General features: G+C 39.6%; 1 protein-coding gene across 12 annotated transcripts in view; it reads right to left on the reverse strand.

Annotated features, from left to right (window-relative positions):
- LOC126983055 (oxidation resistance protein 1-like) overlaps positions 1-19,981 on the reverse strand; it is a 67,912-nt gene that overhangs the window by 6,679 nt on the left and 41,252 nt on the right. For 6 of the 12 annotated variants that reach the window (XM_050835525.1, XM_050835524.1, XM_050835521.1 and 3 more), the window contains exons 7-17: positions 18,515-18,717; positions 16,791-17,000; positions 14,572-14,837; positions 14,063-14,098; positions 11,043-11,072; positions 10,498-10,660; positions 9,964-10,162; positions 8,721-8,801; positions 1,145-1,273; positions 853-1,008; positions 480-649 (exon numbers count right to left, since the gene is read on the reverse strand). In XM_050835525.1, coding sequence (XP_050691482.1) covers positions 480-649; positions 853-1,008; positions 1,145-1,273; positions 8,721-8,801; positions 9,964-10,162; positions 10,498-10,660; positions 11,043-11,072; positions 14,063-14,098; positions 14,572-14,837; positions 16,791-17,000; positions 18,515-18,717 — 1,643 coding nt within the window. The remainder of the gene's footprint in view (positions 1-479; positions 650-852; positions 1,009-1,144; positions 1,274-8,720; positions 8,802-9,963; positions 10,163-10,497; positions 10,661-11,042; positions 11,073-14,062; positions 14,099-14,571; positions 14,838-16,790; positions 17,001-18,514; positions 18,718-19,981) is intronic. The other 6 variants (XM_050835518.1, XM_050835517.1, XM_050835526.1 and 3 more) reach the window with 6 other exon arrangements.

The raw sequence follows: 19,981 nt of genomic DNA on the forward strand, positions 1-19,981 counted from the left end.
AACTTGTTTGCACTTGCAGGGCCAGATGTCTTTTTCTGTATCTAAAATGAAATTAATTAAAGATAGTTAAAGCCTATCGTTCGTTCGAGTATGATTTGATTCTCTACGATGTGTATGATACAATTTTGTCTTTCATGTGCTAGTATGGTTCTGTATTAACAATGCAAATTGGCATGTTTGGGATTTGCATGAGAAAATGTGAGGGTTCTTTGTATATGTAAACATTAAATACATTACAAAAGAAACAACTTGAATTTTATCACAAACAGCCAATGGGATTTACACCCAATCACAAGCTAGCAATGTGCATGTGCCACATTTACGTTACTGAGTGGATAAATGGAATAATACGGAGTATCTACTTTTCAAACTTCTAATGCATGCCTCCTACACAGCATCATCCCCCTAGAAATTTATTAGACATGGAATTCATTGCATCTCTGTTAAAAGATCAAGACTGTGGCACCTAAAACACTTACTCTCCTCCACCAATAATTAGGGACTCATTGTTTCCCTTGATAAAGAATGTGTTTTCGCCAGTCCAGGGGAAGATCTGGAACTCAGGCTGGAAGGTGAAGAGGAAGGACTCCCCTGTGCCATAGTACAACTCGCTCACATGTAGGGAACCCGACAGCACAGCCCCAAAGGTCTGTAAAAACGGCAATGGATCATATTAAATTTCTAAAGGTTTGTAAAAATGCCAATGAATCTATTAAAGGTCTGTAAATACAGCAATGGATCATACTAAAGACCCAAATGTGTGTAGACATTTCCCTCACTCCCCCAATCACACTTCATCTTCCCCACTCAGTCTGTAGAATGCGACATGGATAGTTAAATTATTGGACTTACATTCTGCTTTGTGTCCTGGATGAAGAGCATGACTGGAGAGTCTACATCACTCATTTTGCGGTACAAGGAGTTCAGGCTGAAGCCATGCTGTGAGGTGCTAAATACCAGCTTCCAAGCATATCCTTGGGCACGGGCTGGCAGCTTCTTGTACAAGTTCTGTATGGACGTTAGATCAGCTAAGTCATCTACAATCATGTCTATGATTATATGACATTTTCATGTTATGTGAGAACAAGTTGAAGGTTTCCATGAATAGGAATGAGCTAGATCTATGTTGATGGTTTGGCCTCACCTTCCTGACATTGTCATTAATAATTTCCGAGGTGCCAACCACCTCGGGAAGGAAGGCCTCCAAGTCCAGGCTGGTGAGGGAGCTGGATGAGTAGAGAGCACGACGCAGCTCCTCACTCATAGACACAACCTGCAGACAGTCACCATTATGATTATCACCTGTGCCTGTCTATGAAAAATACATTTAGGTAATGCAATGCTTACATGTATGCAAGTTGAAGAGAATAGATTTTTTAATAAAAAAATATACTTACATATGAAGAATGAAGTGTCTGATCACCTAATTGCTATAGAATTATATGAAAGCATCCACAAAGATATATTAGCATATTTTTTGTTATTGTCACTTGACATGTCAAGCACTTACAAAAAATAAACGATCTATTGCTAGTGTTTAAAAATGATCTACTTGCCTCCATAATATCAATTAAAAGAAAATTTGATTTAGAACAGGTTTGGTACATTTACTTAAGTGAGTCATCTTGATACATGATGCAATGTGGGGGGAAGTAAATGAACTTCATGCATCTATACTATGACTAGACATTTTCTAATATTTACTTCATTTTGGCAAGGTGATACATGAATCATTAAATGAATTACTGAAAATTACAAAATTCAGGAAGTCAGTAGTTAACATGAACCATGTAAAACCCTGTAAAATCTCTGCATACTTGTACTTTAAGGCATAATAGCCAAATTATAAATTATCTAATCACAGTAAAGGGCACTTTCAATATATTCAGGGATGAATGAGTTTCTTCTGTTAATGCTTAAAAATGTTCAAACAATTTTCTACATGTTACGTGAGAGGCTTATGGATACCTGAGAACCCTAACAACAAACTGTAAATAACTAACAAGCCTTAAAAAAAATAATATATATATATATATATATATATATATATATATATATATATATATATATATTATATATATACATATATATAAAACTTACCTAAACCCTGGAGGCAAAGTTCAAGCTTGACAGTATAGTAAGCATGTACATTCTGGCAACAACACTACATGAAAATGCAGTGTCCATGCAACACCCACAAACTGAGTGCTATATCCTACCGAACTACTGTAAACTACCAACAATCAGTCAGTAACAAATTGCAATATCAAAGTTACTTCCTAGTCGCAGTCAACAAGCGGACCGAGCTGACCGACGTCTATGCACAGCACTCGTTGCATTGATATTCCTGTTATAGTTTCCCCCAAATTACCGCATGTCCCTTTACTATTTCCTCCAATTACCTGATGTCCCTTTACTATCCACGACGCTGCTGTGACTGGGTTTACCGATACACCGGAGTCACCAGCATACACTGACTGGCCCCCACACAGCAGGCAACCCACAACCCTTCACTTGCAAGGGTGGCCGCAGAGTGGAACCGTGACACACAAACACACTCACGCCACGCACATCGAGGCTTTCATCACCTGCTTTGCCTTGGAAGTGGTGTGTGGAGTGCACCATGGAGGAAGGGTCAATGGCTGTTGCTGCTCACACATTGTTCCTCTTCACCGCTCACCTGCCTACTGTACTGCCGTCAAGACCAGGGGTTGCACGAGCATGGGCCCCCACCGAGCATAACTGAGCGGTGGGTGTACCCGTTAACCCCCAACCTACGACAACACTGATGCTATAGAGCTCCAAAGATGAGTGTGATAGTAGAAGTACTATATCATTTTAACACACGAGTTGTGTTTGAATTGTGTTGCTGAAACGGACTAAAGAGAGGAGTACTACACGATATTTCACTGTTCATGCTCGTTCAAGGGCCCAAATTGACACTTGAGAATCTCGTCTCGCTTCCCGTTTTCTGTTTGCCGCACAATGGAAATGTAAACCACGATTTTCGGCCCGAGACCAACCGTCGTTGTGATTCAACTCATGATTCAGAGGAGTTTCCTTCTTGAATAGACAAATAGATAAAGCCGAAGAGAAACGGTAAGCAGATTTCCCTCCCACCGGTCACTGACATGAAGGGGGACTGGCCAGGGGAGAGAGGGAGAAGGGACTGCCCAAAGGGAGGAAGGGAGGAGACGACTGGAGGGGACTGGCCAAGTGAAGGGAGGGAGGGAGGGAGGAGGGCAACTAATGGGGACTGGCCGGGGGGGGGCAACTAATGGGGACTGGCCAAGGGGAGGAAGGGAGGATGGTCGTCTGACAACTCGCAGTAGATAATAGACACAGTGGGGGAGGTAAACGAGATGAGAATAGCTCAGAATGCAACAGAGACGATCTTGGGAAAAAAGAAAAAAAAAGTACCGCCGGTATAACGACGATCAAGCCTCTACCTGTAACCCCTGTAACTACACCTCACCCATCGTGAGTAGGCCACCCGGCCTCTTGCAGTTTCCCTATGTTCTTATGTTCTTATGTTAAGAACTGCGATGGGGTTACAGAAGAGTAAAGGTGAATGAGACGAGACAGGGGAACGGGTAGGTAGTCAATGACTTGGGAAGGGGAAAACGGGGAAGAACGGATACGAAAGAAATAAGTTTGATAAGAATGTGTAAGAGCAAGCAGTAGCAGAAACAGGAGGGGGGGGAGGGTACGGGTATCCAGACCCACCATAAATTTTGAGGATAAATAATCAGGAAGATGGGTGATTTTAACGTGATCCAACATGCATGGTGAAGTACAGTGTATTTAACATTTCTCATGATTAGTCACTCTGCCATATCCCTCTCCCTCCCCCTCCCCCTCCCCTCGAATTACATTTCCTGATATCAAGCATCAGTGGGAGAAGTGACTGATAAGGCGAAAAATTAAGGGGAAGAGAAATGTGAGCAAGTATGTGGTGGAAAGAAGAGAAAGGTGAAGGGGTCGGACGTGTGATGGAAAGGAGAGAAATAGTAATGGAGAGGCGTCACTCAGGGTAGAGGAAGACACACTGAAGGTGTCACGGGGGAAGGTTACGTGAAAGAAGCAGATGGGGGAACAAGCAGGAGTTGTGCCATCAAGTCAGTCGGCGACCAAAAATAACGCTAATTTTACCCTCGTGCACAGCCCGGCAACACGCCCATGAGCCACCACGCTTGGTGCCGCGACACAGTGTACTTTACGCTTGATTTACCAGCATCATCAATAGCATGGAAAATTTGGAATGTTTCCTAAACTGGGAACAACAGCCTTCGACATAATCCTCAGAGGGGTTATGGACCCAATGGAGTGCCTCTGTTGTCCCTAAAAACTGTTTCTGTGCTGACAACCTGCCTATAAACCTTTTCACCTTTGCCTTAAATTTTAAATCTTGCTTTCCCTCCTGCTGGAAGTACGCCTTCGTACAAACTGAAGCGTGACCGCTCTATCCCTCCAAACTACCGTGCTATAGCCTTACCTTGTTTTTTTCTGAATCTTTTGAAACAATCCATAGTAGGAAGTTTCTGAAGCATCAATAAACTTTCGACCTTTTCTCTGACCACCATTACGGGTTCCACAAGGGGCGTCCTGCTGGTGTACTTATCCTAGCCGCTACGGTGGAACTTTTGCTATTGAAGTTTTTGACTGCCTGGCACAATTTTTATGTCCAAACTACCTTCGAACGGATTCTATCCCTCTCTCTGTACGTTTATCTCCAATTTCCTCTCCGGTAGAGCTATTTCCGCCGTGGCAAACGGTCACTGTTCTATCCTTAAACCTATGTTGATAGGTTTAACCTAACATTAACTATTGTTAGGTAATTATGTTAGCTAATAGAACAGTTGTGTACCATAGGACTCAGTTCTATCTCTCACTCCTATTGTTCATCAATGATCTTCCCAAAAACTGTTCCATTTAATCCTATACTGATGATTACTCTGCATCACTTAACATCTAAAAAGATGTTGAGACCTTCCCAACAAATATTACAGGACTCGAGGCTGTAATTCTGATGCTGCAGAATGCTTAACCTCTAACCTTGCTATCACTTCCGAATGAGGCATTATTCAATGACTCAAAACCTCAACTGCTTCTTCTGACAGAAAAAAAAAGTTCTGGAAGATTTCTTTTAATACCTAAATGTCAAGGAAGAGGCTTCCTTCAACATTTTTAGCCTATCACCCTACCCCTATAGGATGCAAGGGCACTAATGAGATGATTTTTAAATAAAAATCAGTGATTACGTTTGTACCTGACCAGTCAACTACATTTTAGATCCCAAATATAGCTGCACATACAACGTTATTGTTGTGTTGGTTTTCCCATTGTAAAATTACTGCTTTGATGTATTCGTCAGCTAACTTTATAAATTAGGATACTAATCATAGGTAGCTGTATGTTTACCCATTTCATAACTTAATAATTAGAGAAGGCAGTAGCATAGAGGTCTGCACACAGGAGTGATGAAAGCAAACTTCCAGAATGAAGCTGCCAATCCCTTTGGGCTTTTGAGCAAGTAGTAAAGAACCCATTAGCCGAGGACACAGGGAAAGGCAACCCCAAAGGGAGGATGGCAATCTGAGTGAGTTGGGTGCCGGTGTAACGTTACAGAGGTTCAGGTGTTCCCCAAGCTCTTGTAAGAACTGTGCATGCCCAATCCGACCCACCAGCTGACTATGCCCACTGAGAATGCATTTAGACGTTCTAGATATTCTCATGTTTCAGAAGTCTGTTTTTATATTATTCTAAGCTTAAACTCTACTACCTGACTGAATTACTTTTTTTTTTTTTTTGCATGAAATTGAGAAAACAAAGAAGTCCTTAGATATGGGAGTAATATACAAATCAAGGCTGCCACAACCTCATATTGCTATGTGACTGTTGTAACCTGACAGAGATAGGGCGAGACAAAAAAAAAAAAAAAAAAATAAAAAAAAATCTTGGCTGTGGTTACTTCCTATCTGGCTTGGAGTTACAAGAACTTGGGAACGCCTGAACCTCAGGAGAGCTACATCAACTACCATGACTGTGATCGAACCCAGGCCTGCGAATTTGTACCTACGAGTGCTAACCACAGCACCATAGCACCATGGGGGTGCTGTTGTGGTGCCCTTAATATTACACGACCTGTGTCCCAGGATAATAAGTTCTTATTACCACAGACTCAAGAGCCACAGAAGATAAGCATTAATGCAATACAAAGCTATAGAGTACATAATTTTAACACGTAGAACACCACAAAAAAAATCTCAAATATGATGTTCCATAAGGAAAATGTTTACCTCCATATTCTTCAATGTCGGTACTGTTTAGTTTCAGAAACATTTTTCCTCCTTGGTGTCCTTCTAAAGTGTTGTTAAAAAGTGCTGCTCACAGGGTTGTACTTATAAAACTACTTCACTAAATGCTTTGGATTCTTCATGTCTTTTCTTCCTCTTAGTAATGATATGACAACTATCTTGCAATAACTTTTATATAAAAGTACAGTAGTTGTAAAACTACAGTAAAATCAAGTTCTTGATCACACTTAATGTAAGATGAAGTCTTCACATAGATAGTTTATAATACACTACACTGTTTTGCAGAAAAGTACAAAATTCTTGATCTTGGGTGGTTCTCAATCCTGCTGTTGCTGCCGATCAAAGTACTCAATTGCTCGCCTCACTTGGTCATCATATTTCTGCAGCACTGTCACCATCTGTCGCCACTTCAGCAAGTCTTCCTGAATAGATGGGCCCTTCAAGTCTCTTGCAAGCTTCCCCATGTTGGTTTCGGTGCTAATAAGAATAATTCCTTCCACCATGGACTCCACCATCTTCAGAAATTCAACATCAAGAGATGGGCCAATGGCAGGAAAACTGAAATGAAGACTGTCATCCACATCCTTGTCTTCACTGATTCTCTCTTCCTGTTTCTCAGACTCAGGTATGTCTTTTTTTGTTGCTGTCTTTTTCATCTCCAGATGGACTTTAAGTCTCTCAGCCAGGTCATTGAGGGCTTTCAGGTGAGTGTTTGCATGAACAAGGCTCTGACTCATGGTTTGTAGCCGAGACTCATGTTTATTAATTCTCTCCTTCAAGGCATCAATGAAATGAGGCTCCTTCTCACTCATTGTGGCTTGCAACTTTTAAATGCACACACTCACCAAAATTGTTCAATCTCTTCTCTAATTTTCTAAAGAGGTGCAGAAATACTCCTGCAAGATGATAATTGTATAGCATCAAATCACCAGCAGTAAGACAAGTTCCATGAATACTTGGTAGCTGATCCTTTGAGCAGTGCTTTTTGTATTTTCTTCTCAACTTATTCACTCTTAATAATTTTCATTTTTCAGTAGCACCAAGAGCTTGTTTGGACTGAGAGGTATAAGAAATGTCTACATACTGACGACCTCTGAAGTGCAGGAAGCTTGACAGGATGCATCTTATCTCCCCTTACACAAGATTACCCCACACAGCCACGATAAAGCAACTACACCCTCACAATCAGTGTTGAAGGAGCACACACTAAAATTTTGTAAATGAACTATAATTATAATTTATAATTACTGACATTCTTACTGTCAGCTTGATGCACTGATGAGATTGGTAAAGAAACTGTTGTAGCCTTGAGTAGACTGAAAATTTCCAAATCGCAGTATTTCATGATGACATAAACAATTATAATTAGTCTAATACACCTGTAGCATGCTCCACACATATGCATGTAGTTTTCGTATATAAGGATGCACATTTCTATAAACAGATTCCATTACGGTGTGGTATCTATCTGTGAGAAATGCTTGTATCTAATGCACACTGCAGCTAAAACAGTGTACCAAGGTTCTAAGTGATATTATACTATAATGGGAGGCTGTGAACTATCTAATGTGTGGTGCAGCAACTACACATCCACCTCCCAGACTCTGGGATGGAGACAGGCACTACTCTCTACCGTGTACTACAGACGAGAGATGATCTGTTGCATCTGCTTCGTCTAGGCACAGCAGTGGTGCTGGAAGGGGAGAGGGATGGTGGGGTGTGCTGGGATCACCTCATACAGGTCACAACTTGGCTCAGACATTGCCTGCCATTCCCATGGTACTAGTTTGCTGGTTGAACTAAGGAACGAGGGAGTCTTAGCTATATGCCTATCTAGTAGACTCAATCTTTCAGCAAGATGCACCAGGATCACGGGAACAAAGGCAGCCAGTTGTCATCTGTATGTGTACTGTTATGACATCAGCTGACGCATTTCAGCACTCGTTATCTTTCTTCCACCCTGCCTATGCAGGAAATGTAATCATAATGTCAATGAAATTGATAATATTCATGGCATTTTCATGTTGCTGAAAGCCAGCTCAAAGTTTGATGTTGTTTAAGGGAAATACATATTTATGACAAGCTGATATATATAATACAGCTCATCAAGCACAGACAATAATTAAACAACTTTGAGAGAACATACTTAAGCAGGTAAATTAATCCTCTAAACTGTAAGTGACAGTAATAGTGGTGTGTTTTCTTAGCTGCATAGTATTTGCGTCTTTTTGAAAAGACTGTAAAACTGTAAAATTTCCAGCTGTGCTAAGTAATATCTTTTCTGGGCAACAAACATCAGATTTACTTTTTATGGCACATATCAGATGATGTCATAGCAAGGGTGGTGGGGTGCAGCAGGATGTGGGAAGGGACGGAGGAGCAGTGCCAACAGGGATGGCCCACCTCAGGGTTTTCGGATTCCGTCGAGATGGTCATCTGACTCTTCATCAAGGAATAGAGCTTAACATAAGGGGCTTTTAGTTTCTGCCAGTTGTCATGATGGGTTGTTGATGGATCAAATTGGCAGCATGAAAAAATTCAGTCATAATTTAGCATTAAGATAATGTAGGTTTAGAGCAGGTGAGTTAGGATGAAGTTTTTATCATAAAATTTTACGTCACCATTTGCACTGTAAAGTCTTCTGTGTGTGATAGTCTACCTTCTTGATGACTTCAATTTTGATACTGATGATTGCTGTGGTGGGCATCATTCATTGAGTTAGTAAAGCAAGGCAAGATAATTTTCTTACTGCTTAAAGCAATACAAATTTATTATGCAAAAAAATTGGTGGATGAAATGTTTTGGCCAGCAATGGATTAGTGTTTGTAAAAAGTAAAAAACAGTAAAATTTCAAGACTAATTCCACCAGTTATTTACTGCTGTGATTGGCAGCAGGGAAAGGCCGGCAAATACAGTCAGACTACAGATACTCTTGATAGTGTCTTCTGAGCATTGTGGAAGAGTGCCTTGCTCCGTCAGGGCAGCAAAACTCACCATCACAAGTCACACCAGGCAGGCAGCCTCTCAAATCTATTTTCTTCCTAAACATACATAATTATTTCCCTTGATATTTGTTCCAGCAAGTTAAAGATTACGTATACATGCTTTGTATAAGCAATCAAAGAGTTACCAAGGTCTTGCAACCCTGAAAAGTTATATAAATGAGTGCAAAAAATGAAGCTTGATTCACAGCAGCATAAGCTGAAGTATGCAGAAAGAGAAAACCTGAATAACACCACATACATGTAACACTCTCTCACCATGGAGAGACAAGTGCTGCAGGTGGCAGCTTTGCTTAACTCTTCCTGACACACACAACACTGAACGCCCCTCAACCTTTTCATCAATGGGGTTATATGAATGCTTTTGTACTGCATGAAAATAAAGTTTAGGAACACAGCATGGCATCAGATTATGGGAAGCATTACACAAAACACTTACAGTGAATAAATGTAATGCTTGAAGCATGAATAATGGAATATTAGTCGAATCTGAGTCTTCTTGACTTGAATTTTCAGATCTGTATAACAGTTAATACTTTTATCAGTAAGTATACAGTAGAAAAAAAAAGCAATTTTTTTGTTATATTCCATTACTCTGTGTTTTCTCAGATGAGGCAACCCTCCCATTGCCCTGTGGTCCTTACCTCCCATGACTCCTTGGTCATCTCTGTCAGCTCTCCACTGATGCCATCCTCCATCTCGGCTCTCTCATTGTCCTGCTCTGTCCACAAGTCAGTGTCCTCCTCCACCAGGATAAAGCCTCGAGATGCTACTTCCTCCTCATTTAGCTCTCCATAGATGTCATGCGCCCACAGTTGGAAGAAATGATATAACTCATCAGATCTGAAATATTATAAGAGAAAATAGGGATTGTTAATATGAAATTACAATATACTTTGGTCTTATATGTATATAAATAGCTAGGCTTTGCCCCTTATTTTAATCTAACCAGATCTAACATCATCTCCTAATGGGGAGGGGTAGGCTGCTTCAACCCACGCTATTTAGTCACTTACGCAGGAAATGTTATGAAGATAGATAGATAGATAGTAGAAGACATACCAGAAAAAATAGTGTCAAATCAACAGATTGTTGGGTGTATACCCTTGCAGTCTTCACATGATAGACAATGAATTGATTCTTTTGAAACTACTTCACAGGGGCTAGATTTACTTTACCTATTTTTGGGGATGCTAAACCAGTATTCAGGTCTCATCCTCTTCTTGCCATACGACATGACAGGTGTGGATTTAGGGATTCTTCTGTTGGCTGGCTTCCCCATCCTCAGACAAAGGTAGAGTGGGGGGTCTTCACAGGAAGTGGCAGGCTTTGGAATCAGTTCTGGTTATGAGGAAAGTTGTGTGTTAGAATCACAAAAAGGCTGCACTTTCTTTATATCTAGCAATTTCAACACTGATGTTTAAATGTTTTATTTCTATTATAGCTGAGGCAGTGTGTGTGTGTGTGTGTGTGTGTGATTACTACCTCCTATGAGCACACAAGTTCCAAAAGTGCAGAACAGATGGAGCTGTGCCAAGGGGAGGAACCATTTCATGCTGGGGTGTGGAAAAGGACTCTAAATCATAAAAATTGCATGGGAAATATATGTAAGTGCAATACTGAAAAGAATACTAGAAGACACCATCTGAAACCAAAGAAAGAATGTTGGATTCCACAGTTGGGAGTGAAAGCATGAAGCCTTATAGAGGAAGCATTCTAGTACCTTTCAACGAGTCCTCCTTGATGCCTAAGCCTTCCAGTAGGAGAGAGCTTGCATTAGTCATCAATGCTTGTCATACAAATGAAAAATAATGTAAACAAATGCTTTATGGCATAAAACTAACTGAACTCTGTTACAGGTCTGCCTCATACACATTGTAACCTATAAAGTCATTATATAGCCTAGTTATCGCTAAGTACATACACATTGTATTTTTTATCTTCATCAGTACATCACGATCACCTTTACTGATATACTCTCCCTCTGTAAGCCTTATTTTCTTTCACAAAGAATTTAATATGCTTGTAGCATTTTTTTCTTTGGCAATGAAAGCTTTCATAAGCTTTCATTAAAATATACTGATAAGTAGAAGCTACTGGAAAAATACATTATATTTTATTCTCAAGATTTTATCTCAACCCTCTCGCGCACCGTGACGTCAATGGCATGTAAAAATTTTTAGGGCCAAAGTGCACCGTGATGCCACTGGCATCAATTTGTACAAAAAATATTACTTTTATATACCGTAGTTATATTCACTCCAATCGCGTCATTTTTTGTTTGAGGGTAAGTTTACTCACTCTCTCCGAAATGAACTAATTGGCAACACTCTCTGCATGCACAGATTTGAGCGCAGTTGAGAAAACAAAGACAGTTTCCGGTCACTCTCTCGTCAGTCAAACTGCACGTCTCGCTGCTGTGGGCTTGCGCATGCCCATGCCGCCCACCGCATAACAGTAATAATAGTGTTATATAGTGCAATACAGTAATTTGATTGGGTGTAATTTGTATTTTTTTCTCTTTACAGGCAGTAACGTATTATATTTTGTGAATTACGTAAGCAAATGAAATTTGTCCGATTGGAGATTGATAAAATTTGATAAAATTCTGCTATTATAAATACATCTACCTTGAAAAGCTGACACAAAGTTTTCAGTTATGGAGGTGGGAACAAGACCTAAGTAGAAAAATTGTGTATGCGCACTTTATTCCATGTCCATAAATGGTCCTATGAATTACTATTATTATTTCTTTATTGGTTCATGAAAAACTACAACAAATAAGAAAGCCATTGATATATTATGTATAATGATAAATGCAGGTTTGGGTGAAGAAAGCAGCCGAGAAACAAAAATTTTCAGCGTGCTAAAAAAACTGCCTCAACTGGCGAGACCCAATGTTTGAAATGATTGCGGAAAAGAAAACTTATTGAAACTTATGGTGCACGAGAGGGTTAAGTAAAGTGATGAGAATTGAATTTCTTTTGTTTACTTTATCTTTTTCCTTAGCTACGTTTAGCAGCATTTAGAGAACAGTGAAAAAAGGCAGCCTAGTTTTAAAGAGCTTCAATTATTTGGATAAGACCTTTGTTGTGTGTGTGCAATTTTGTAAACATCTGAGTTGTAATTACCTAGTTATATTTTCCAGTCATGGTATACAAGATATGTGTCTCTATTTCTACTTGTGTCCAAGTTGCTTGAAAGCACATTCATGATGCTTTGTCTGAACACATACAGTATAGACTTTACATAAGTGGATTTTGCATTTTTTTTTGTCAAAATTCACCAACATAATGCTTTCAATTAAAATTGAAGTGTACATTGTTATGCATAGTTTGGTCGGATACATAAATCAATCAGTGATTAATCTCAAACTGCATAAGTCTGCTTCTGTGCTTATGGATGCAAACACTGGTATTGGAAATGTTTTCAAATATAAAAGTGGCACTCGTATGAACAGCAAACAAGTGTTGCTGACCCTCAAAAATTAAAAAACTCGCCTAGCATTTTCAGGCGTGAGGCTTGCGGCACAAGATGGCTGCGTCAGCTGTTGGTGTCCCATTTTCTTTCTTCTGTGGGAAGGGAGACATTCCTCGATGTTTTGCTTCGACAAGACGGCCTCTGTACGTCTCGTGACCGTGTACGAGTTATGTCCGCCTCGCCCTAATTATCTTGACTGACCTCATGATCAGGCTTCCTCCTATTCACCCTTGCACTTTTATACACAAGTACTTCATGTTTATATGAAACAGTTCCAAGCTACAAACTCTACTACCTCCTGATATCTCTCCTTCTAAAACAACAAATTTAACGTTGTGTTTTACTAGAGTTATATACCAAACGATAAAATCAAAGACTAAATTCTTGATCTTGCTGCCATTTTCTTTGATTTTTCTTTTCTATTAGGCTCCACTGAAAACATTACACCGCCATTCATTTAAAACATACAAAAAAATTGTTTCTGCTGAAAGAAAATTAAGAAAACATTCAACACATTTTAGTGTATAACAAGATTTCAAATTGTAGACACCGACACCACACGAAACAGAGAAGCTTAACATTGTTTTGCATGCAATGCAATAGCCTATGACACAACTTACCTGAACATATATAATGTAAAGAATTAAAGGTCTTATTATTTTTCTCTTGACAGCACCCTGACACATCAGTTTCATTATTATGCATTTGAAAATGTAAAATCAGAGGATGTTGGTGAATACAAAATGGTCCCACACATGAAAAGTTTTGTACATTTTCATGATCATTTTCCTCCCCTTCGAAAGAGAAAGTAATACAGACAAGCACACAATAATGAATAATCAGGACTCAAGTACAGTACCGACACTGTGACACAACTCTCCTGGCTCTGGCAAGGAGATTGACAACGATACACCCAAGTCATGCTAACAACAAGGCACCACCAGCTTCCTCTCCCACCACCTGCATGTACTGCACTATATCTGATGAATATCAAAGAGGAACATTACTATTAATAAGATTCTTAATAAACTGTATTTCTTAAAAAGAGTGGGCAGTATGGTGCTTGGAAATGAACCACGTGTGGCTCATAAAAACAGTGGGCGATACATTCAGAGAGAGAGGCACACTCATAGTAGTTTTGAAAGATGTGCCAGATCATTTTTAACAAGTACGAGTGTAACAATGTCGTAGAGAGGCTAGCAATATAGTAACAAGTGGTAGTGAAAGGAAGAAGCTGGCAGTGGTGACTGGTGAGTGACCTACCCAGCTCATGTAGGGATGAGAAGTGTGGACCTAGAACTAATTAAAAAGAGATGATTACCCACCAGTCCAGACCAAAGTGCCTTCAAAGCATTTTCCAATGGTCAGACTTTAGCATCAATACCTTATTGATATATATGAACACTACTTTACCTAAGATTTTGGGTGAATTATGTAAAGACTTTAACTATAACCAGTTTTCCTAACCTAAACCTAGAATTTATCCTGGAACCTAGTATTACATTTTTTATGATTTCTTTATACATGTTGGTAAGACCTGCTGACTGATGATTATTATGATAATTTTATTGCTGCTATAATCTGGCACGATTCCAAGCTGCCAGCACAAAGAGGAACAGTACCCAAGGAATGAGGGGAGACAGCTGGCTTATATACTCAAGTTGTTTCAGTTACTGGGGAAGACATGTGAAGTAAAAGAAGTAGAGAGAAAAATATGTAGAGAAAACAGTAAGTGATTACAGCAATGACAAACCACTTGGAAGTCAACTTACTATCAAATGATGCGAAGAGCTCGGGCATGTCATCCATACTGACCATGCTCTTGAGGCCAAACTTGGGGCCTTCCTTGTACTGGGCTCTCTTCTGGGCCTGTTGCTGCTGTAGCTGCTGTTGTTGTGACTGCAGTTGCTGAGTGTGAAGGCTGCCAGAGGTGGCCGGCTGTTGACTGCTATTGTTGGTGATGTTGAGAGTTGGTGCCGTGTGTGGCAACAGAGGCTGCTGGTTGGTGGGTCTTCGTGCAAAGTCCATTGAGGGTCGTCTGGGAGTAGGAGGTTGGAATTATAAGCCATACATACAGGCTATACAGGACATACAGACTCAAGTCTAAGGCAATGCATTTTGTTTCACAGTAAGACATAAGAAGCTACATGTGTTTTCATTGTGCTATTATACCCTATCAAAATGTTTGGCTAAAAAATATCAAAAAACATGAAAAATTCACTCACATTTAGGCTAAGAATCAGTGTTCTGTATCTAATTATTATAACTGTAACACTGATGGATTGTGAATCATTAGCACCTGACAACATTGTATTCTGAGGTCAGACCAAGAAATATGAGGAAATGGCAGATTAATAGTATAATCATTAATACATCCATTATTTTTAATAACTTACTACTACATTCTATCATTTATAATAGGCTGGGTCTTGTACTCAATAATCAATTCTATTCAGACTATACAAACTCCCACACCAGTGACCGAGACTCATCCCCGATTCTTCTTTATACAGTGATTTTATGTATCTTGTGCACACCCTCTGCACGCTGATACTGTTGCTGTGCTGTCTGGAGGCCTGGGAGTCAATGAAGCAATAGGAAACACCACTGAACACTCACCACACACAGAAAAAAAAAAAACAAAAAAACAAAAAAAAGCCAGACTAACTAGAGAGTATCTTGTGAAGCCCTGTGGCAAATGTAAAATATCACAAGATTATTATAGCCAAATTGTGACAGGTATCATTCAACATGGGGGGGGGCATGAATTTTGCTGGCTTGGTTGGAGAGTAAGTGTGAGTGTAGTAATTTTCAGTTGACAATCTTTCCCTTGTCTATCCCATGGGTAATATTTTCATGGTGTGGAACTAAGATCTATTCCCAACCCTTGTTGCAAAGGGAAATGGGGCCTTGTTATGGAATGATAAAGGTCACAGCATGTATTTACACAGAGTGCAATTCAACACTTAGAACCAAGGACAGTGTAGGTGTTAATTGTGACCTGCACCTTAAGTGGACAAACTTGCTGCATATCAGAACCTCTAACTGATGTAACTTGCCATATCCTTGAAGTATGTCATATTCTTCACAGCAAACCAAGCCTGTACTGAATATAACTATTATACAATAGCTGCCAAAAATACACTTTGCCTTGCATATACTGGACTTGCAGTGAGCCAAGTTTGCCAGTACGAAACATGCAGTAGGTGAAACTTTTTAAATACCAAGCATGTGGTGTGGGCCAACTAAACAGTGCCTAATATGACTGCAGACAGACTGTTTAACTAAACCATCCATCAAAGTGGACTCTGATGTATCCAAGTCCTGTATAACAGCCTTTAACTGTATACACATATAAACATGATAGAAATATGATGGAATGTTCTTTATATGTACTTATACAAAAACACTACTGACAGATGTAAAGAGATTCTATAAAAAAAAAGAAATATATATATATATATATATATATATATATATATATATATATATATATATATATATATATATATATATATATATATATATATATATATATATATATTTTAATAATAAAAGGTAATTACAAATTTATATAATCATTGCACATTCAAATGAGTAAAATTTTGGTAAGGGTCAAAATATGGAGCCAATGTCTGTAGAGGTTTGAAACAAATGGTTGAGCCATTTGTGCCGTGATATTCTGACTACAAGGACAAAACTATTTTTCTGTGACTTTCACAATCATACAGTCATTCCAAAACAAGCAGTGGAATAGTGGATTCTTAAACTCAGGTGACATTTAATATGACTATCATAAGAGGAGGAGATATGTGTCGGCACTGGGAAAACAAACCTTTGGACACAACAGAGGACACAACATAAAGAGAATACATCAAAACATGCAAATCTTAAAGAGTGGAAGATTGCAAGCAAAGAGGCAAAAAGCTGTGAGGGTGGGAGGCAGGAGGAACCCATGTATGGCACACCAACACCCAACTGCCCCGCTTACCCTGGGTGAAATATGGGTATGCCTTTCCTCTCCTCCTTGTCATTACCCAAGCTGCTCTGTTTGCGGTAAAATACAGACTGGGCAACACGGTACCCCTCGAGGGATCCCGGGGGGGTGCCCAGCTCTGTTACATCTCTCACTGAGCTTGAGGAGTCAGAGGGGGAGCGAGCGAAAAGCCCACTACTGAAGTCAACCAGATATTTGGGCGAACTGTGGTGACAAGACAGAAGTTCATGCTGGGCTCACCTGGGTTACAGGCAGTTGCAAATTATGTATGTCTTATATAATGACACCTTTAGTAATGCTAGGCTTCACTAGTTGCCTTGTGAAGTAAAGTTAAGATGAATCAATGAGAAAATAGGTCTTTTGGCTTTACTTTGAATCTAAGGTGCAGCAAAATTCTAAGTGGATTTTCAAAGGAGGAAAATATCAATGCATCAGGTGGATCCCAACTACAATCCTCCAGATGGGACATAGGTAAAGTAAAAATTTTACATATTCTTTCTGGCAAACACTGAAACCTTTGACTATGAAAATACAAGCTCAATTATAACATGAACAAAATTTCTCTCGTGTCTTATATATATTTTCTTTTTGCTAGGGATCCATGATATTATCCATGTTTTTTTTATTTTTTATGAGCGAGATGGAAAAGTTATAATTATAAAAGGAAATATATTACCTGACATTGTTGAAATGATACTTTGGATCTTGGAATCTTACTGCATTCATAAATGACATTTCATCGTTTAAAGAAAAGTGCCATTGATTCATACAAGACATACTTGGTTTAAAACTGCTTACAACATGCAGAAGCTTACTGTATTTCAAGATAAGAAAATAAGTGTTAAGATCAGTATTAGGTCTCTGTCTGCTTTGCTTTCTATAGCCTCAGCCGCCCAGCAGACACTAAGGAGGACTAGTGCCAAGCAGCCCTCGGCGTGGATGTCTGCCAGGCTTAGTAAACAATGCCATCGTCTTAAGTCGCACAAAATACACTGCCAATAGAACTCTAACAGCTTTATTTCATTGCTAAACTACTGAAACAATTTTGAGCAAAAAGTTAGCTAATAATTGTCCACTGTAATTTACTGGTCCATCTATATAAGCCATCATTAATAATGAGAAATTCTGAAATAACTATTTACAGTTTAATTAAAGAAATTTCTAACATGTCTTATCTATGAATGTCATACAAGAAAAAATAAATATTTAACCGATAACTTTATAGTCAAATCTACTTACAAGGACAGAATAAATAAAAAATTGTGATATTTACAAGATTTAAGATTCATACTGACAGCCTATTCACAGTTAGTATTACTGTGACAAACAACTGCAATGTTATTATTACCCCATGCTTATCAAATTTCAGTCAGTGCAAATTCAAAACTGTGCACGTGTGAGTCTAGAAAAATCTGTGAAGTGTTAAGATGCAAACACGGAACGTTGAGTTCTGCTCTGGCCTGGACCTGCCGCAGCTTCAAACTGATCCAATCCAATTGAGTAAAAAAAATGACTATACCCACAAGTAGATTTGTAGGGATGTAATCATCACTACAAGGCTGGAGATTATTTTGAATTACAAAGTAAGGTGAGCAGTTCACTATGCTCTTCAAAGCAGAAATCAACTAGTTCCATTTGTGAAACTTCTAAGCCAAGCCTTCACCATGATGAGCAGAGAATCAAGCGTCAGCCTGACCAGTACACTGCTGATCCCTTACCTGGACAACATATTGGATACGTTGGACATACTGAACACATTAGAAAACACCCCTGGCTTGGCCCCTTCAGGTCCCTCGGGTGGGGGATGGGGTCCCACGGGGGGCGCTGAAGAGGGCTGCATGCCTGGCGGGTGAGGCAAGTTTTCTTTGTCGGTATTGAAACTCTCCATCCAAGACAGAGGGTACGACAACCGCTTCAGGACCTGGAAGGTGAAGGGTCTGCTAGCTCCTCAGGGTTGCAACACAAAACACTTTTTTACATGTCCAACAAGATAAACTTGTGAACTGAAAAATTGGCGTACAAACACACAGCTTTGTGAGCAAATAAGAATGATTCACTCAGTATGTTTATGAAGAAAACTAGTACAAGACACTGTTTGCATTTCCAGAATAAGGAAAACTAAATTTTGCAAACAGTAAGGAAAAGGAAACAAAGATATGACCCATATGATTACAAAGTACAGTAATGTAGGGTCTAAGCTGGAGGTAGTCACTATGGGATTGAAGACTTTACAGGAAAAAAATTAAACTCAATTCTGTTGAACATGCATACACAACTACACTCTTTCATGAGAACAGTGACCACACTTTATGTGGATGGTCAAGGGGCCAGAAGTAGCTCACTAAGGAAGACTAAAATCACACCACTGTTGGTGGGTGTGGACCCTGGAGGAAGGCTACAGGTGATGTGGCCCAGCCACCTATGAAACTGAGATGAGGGCTATGGGGGGTATGATAATGGCCCTCTGACTTGCAGAAACTTGGGTTGGGCAAATGCTACTGTTGAGGGGCCAATGGGCTCTCACCTCCGACTGGCCTGAACGAAGAGCACCTAGAGACCTAGGCTGGGTTGAGGCCGGGGGTGCAGTGAGGGGGCTGGAGCCTGACACAGTTCGCCACACCCGGCTTTGTGAGACCCACTATATGGGTGGAGGAGAAAACTAGTGCTCTTCTACTTCATAAAGTGTCAGTAAAATGTGAAAACTACACAAAAATTTTGGTTAATACAGAAAAAATATCTCTAAAACCTTCCTATCCTACATCATATTTCTGAAGTTTACTCTTCAGAGCACATGGACTTCATGACTCAGTAGCAAAATGCTAGGAAATGTGTGAGAATTGTAAAAGTGTAACAAGAAAAAAAATTAGGCTGTTAAAAAAAAAAAGTGAAAAACCGTCAAACGAAAAAAAGGGGCAATATAAAATTTCTATTGCCTCTGAAATATAATAGTGTGCCCAGGAATGAACCTCCTCATCTTTGTTCAAAGCACAGAGAGAGAGAGAGAGAGAGAGAGAGAGAGAGAGAGAGAGAGAGAGAGAGAGAGAGAGAGAGAGAGAGAGAGAGAGAGAGAGAGAGAGAGAGAGAGAGAGAGAGAGAGAGAGAGAGAGAGAGAGAGAGAGAGAGAGAGAGAGAGAGAGAGAGAGAGAGAGAGAGAGAGAGAGAGAGAGAAAATCAAAAAGAAAAGT

The sequence above is a fragment of the Eriocheir sinensis genome, chromosome 52 (assembly GCF_024679095.1).
Source record: "Eriocheir sinensis breed Jianghai 21 chromosome 52, ASM2467909v1, whole genome shotgun sequence".
Classification (NCBI taxonomy): domain Eukaryota; kingdom Metazoa; phylum Arthropoda; class Malacostraca; order Decapoda; family Varunidae; genus Eriocheir; species Eriocheir sinensis.